A 3,747-nucleotide genomic window follows, 5' to 3' on the forward strand; every position below is an offset into this window, starting at 1 on the left:
GAACATCATTCTGACCTGATTAATGTATCAGCCACTAATTCCCTTAATCCCTCCTCAAACAACTGGTTCACCTCACACTTTTCTTCATTTCTAAACATCTTTAGTTCCCCTGTCTATTCTTCATAGTTTCATACACTAGATACACCTTGAATATCTGAAATACTACAACTAATACCTGTAAAAGTATGTCTATTTTATTATAATTATCGAATTCCTCAAGGATATATGTTGTATCCTCGTCGGTAGGATAACCCAGAATCAAACTCTCGGAATGTATATCTGTTTCTATTAACCAAGAGAGTATAGTTAAGGGAGTGACTGATTGTCAGCACTCTGTGAAACTGCCTGTGCTCGGCCCAGCTTTGGCGTCTCAGGTCAAAGTGTTGAGCTAGTATATGTAACTATATAGGTGCCAGGCTTCTATCCATATCATATTTGTATACACTATATCATTGTCTAGACTCTGGGTGCAAATTACACTTTGTTAATAAAGGTGTATGGTTGTGTTAGGTGTTAAGTAATATTAGGCATCTGCCTTGATCATGTGTCCACCATGAACTCACTGTATGATAAGAGGCTTTTCTCGTGCCTGAACACGTGAGGTAGGTGTGAATCATGGAAATGTGTGCATGTTTTCTTATGTGGTTACATATGTGAAAAACATTAACTAGTTTGCATGATGCTGATAAGAAACGCTTTTTACACACCTTGAAGAGTCCAGTGCTCCAGTCGAAACATTTTGTACTGACGAACGCCCAAGTCATTCTATTCATCTCGAAGGATTCTCTGGCCCATAAAAGGTTAAGAAGCTATTTTGACCCTCTCAAGGCTACCTCCAAACAAGAAATTTAAATATTACATTATGCCTAACACTAAAGACTTTTTTTTTTTTTTTAAGAAACTTTGTCCTCTCACAGGTGTAACAAAAAACAATACGTAATTTATCGTGTCATTTTTCAGATGTTTTACTCAGCTGAGGTAACGTCACTTCAGTGTCCATTTCTTCACAATTAGTTTCAGCAGCATAACTGGTTTGCTCTATCTTCCTTTTGTTCTTGTGGTATTCCTTGACTCCTCACTTTCTCCAACTTCCATACAATAAATGTGTATGGGTGTTTTTGGAAAAATATAAGAGAGAACACCTACACTCTAAAATTAAGTCGAGTGTAAAAAAAAATCAAATATGGAGAGAGAGTGACAAAGCGGAAAAAGGAAGAAAAGAAGTAAATTTGGAAACTCAGTCGTGAAAGTGGACAAGCTCATTGGCAATTGGCTTCCAATCCCTTTCAGGCTGTGTTTTCTGTGCATTATATAAGTACGCCTTTACTTTTGATTCGCATACTCGAGTCGTCCTTTTCGCCTGCAACATGTCTTTGAAAGTGAGTGTACACGGCTCCAAGTTTCTCTCCACTCATTGACGTAATACGAATGTACTTAGATCATAGTGTTTTTACATCTCCCTAGATGCAAAAGAGCTGGTTCTATCTTTTGTAGTAAGAGAGGAAGGGTGTTCCTGCCAAACGAATCACATGGCGGCATCATGATAGGTACAGTATGTAAGATAACCATTGACTGATTAAGATATGTTCTATTTTTTCAGGTCGTACTACTCACGATGTTGGTGTGTGTAGCATCCACTACCAGCCATCCCTCAGGAGGATATTCACCAATGCCCTTCGAGTTTGCATACGCCGTCAAAGATGTGTACTCCGGCAACGACTACGCCCACGAACAGAAGAGTGACGGCGTCCTCACCTCGGGTTCCTATCGCGTCACTCTTCCCGATGGTCGAACTGAGATCGTCACCTTCGACGCCGACGACGCCAACGGTTACGTGGCCGATGTCAACTACGAGGGAGAGGCCTCTAATCCCGTCTACTCTCCATCCTCGCCATACCACCTACCCGTGTCCTTCTACTCACCACCCTGATCACTTGTTTAGCGCCTCAATTTTTTCTTCTTGAACATCTTTTCTGACAAATATACACCATCATAATCATGAAACATTAATATTTTTCTTAATATTTTCCAAATCGTTGACAAAGTAACTCGAAAGAATATAGGTTTTGAATGAAGCGACATAAGTCCTTCCATATTTTCTGACAAAGTGTATCTTTTCAAGAATATCCTTGACTTTAACAACCGTAAAGGCATGTATATATATATATATATATACATATATATATATATATATATGTGTGTGTGTGTGTGTGTGTATGTGTGTGTGTGTGTGTGTGTGTGTGTGTGTGTGTGTGTGTGTGTGTGTGTGTGTGTGTGTGTGTTAGTGTCTATTATGGAGAAAGGTGGAGGTGAGCCAGTTGTTGTTTGCTGACGACACTGCGTTTGTGGCAGGATTAGAGGAAGGACCGAAATTGGGAAGCTATGCGGTAGGGGAAAGTTGAAAGTAAATGTAGGTGAAAGCAAAGTGATGAGATGTACAAGGGTAGAGGGCGACAGTTAAAAGTAATTCTAAAAGGAGAGAGGCTGGAGAAACAGGATATTTTTAGGTATTTGCGGTCACGTGTGGCTGGAAAGGGAGAAGTAGAGGTGATGGCAAATTGTTGATTGAGAGAAGCAAGTAAATACCTTGGGGATTAAAAAGTGTTATTAGGGAATGGAATAAAGAGGAGGTTGTATGAAGGGGTGATTATGCCAACGCATTGTATGAAGCAGAGACTTGGAGTTTAAGGGAGATAGAGAAGAAAGTTCTAAATGTATTTGCGATGAAATGTTTGAGAAGTACGGTAGGGGTTAATAGGTTGGATTGAGTGAGAATCGAGGAGATGAGGAGGAGAACTGGAGTGGAACAGAAGGTGGCAGATTGGACTAATGAAAGAAAATTGGGATGGTTAGGATACATGGAAAGAATAAGTAATGAAAGATTAATAAAAGAGGTGTGGAAAGCAGATATGAATGGAGTGAACTTGAGGGAACGACCGAGGATGAGATGGATGGATGGGGTGAAAAAGGCGTTGAGCAAGAGGGAAATGTCTGTTGAGCAAGGAAGGGAAGAGGCAGGAGATAATAATGAGTGTAGAATGACTGGGCATGTATGATGCTGTTATGTAAAGAAGGGAGGAATGGGTGTCGGGGTAAGGTGTGTTAATATGCGAATGATATTTTGACCCAGCCCAAGGGATTTCTCCTCATCTTCTCTTTTTCTGCATGAGGGGGCGGAGAGGGTGGGTCGTCGACTAAATAAAGCGGCCCTGCTGAGGATATACTGTGTCTTGCTACATTGCCTCTAACCCAGGGCAGTTAGTGGATGCAAGGGTGATCTGTCATTAATGAGGAGCTGAGATAGGAGAGATGGAGGGGAATGAAATGGGTGGGAATGGGTACGTGTCTCTAACTTGGCTACCTCCTTTGTGAGGGGAAAATAGGTAGACTATTATGGAGAATGCTCTATTCTTGTCTGAGAGGTAGATAAATGTATATAATATTTACAAACCGGATGATGTAATGAAATGCACAGGAAGAGGACTAATTGTTAATAAAAGGTGATAGCTTCTTTATCTGTTGCCCCGTTTAATGGTGGTGAGGAGCCTACGACAGGAGGCACTAAATACCTGCGGACGAAGCTGTCACCTTTGCCATGAGAGCTTTGGGGAGAGTTGGGGACAGGTAACAAACATTCATTGCTGAGAATCGGACAAGAATGTTCGTTTTATGATTGTTATGAGTCTATGTGCTCTCTGATTTGGGTTTCATTACCAGTGAATACAGTGTCGAACTCATTAGCAGGTG

General features: G+C 40.9%; 1 protein-coding gene across 1 annotated transcript; it reads left to right on the forward strand.

The window, feature by feature from the left end:
• The first annotated feature begins 1,367 nt into the window (after window positions 1-1,367).
• On the forward strand, window positions 1,368-1,930 carry LOC143039128 (pro-resilin-like). The gene is made up of 2 exons (XM_076208985.1): window positions 1,368-1,379; window positions 1,601-1,930. The coding sequence occupies exons 1-2, from the start codon at window positions 1,368-1,370 to the stop codon at window positions 1,928-1,930; spliced, it is 342 nt and encodes a 113-aa protein (XP_076065100.1).
• Window positions 1,931-3,747: the final 1,817 nt, after the last annotated feature.

The sequence above is a fragment of the Oratosquilla oratoria genome, chromosome 25, assembly GCF_046742065.1.
Source record: "Oratosquilla oratoria isolate Oo_2021 chromosome 25, ASM4674206v1, whole genome shotgun sequence".
NCBI classification, from domain to species: domain Eukaryota; kingdom Metazoa; phylum Arthropoda; class Malacostraca; order Stomatopoda; family Squillidae; genus Oratosquilla; species Oratosquilla oratoria.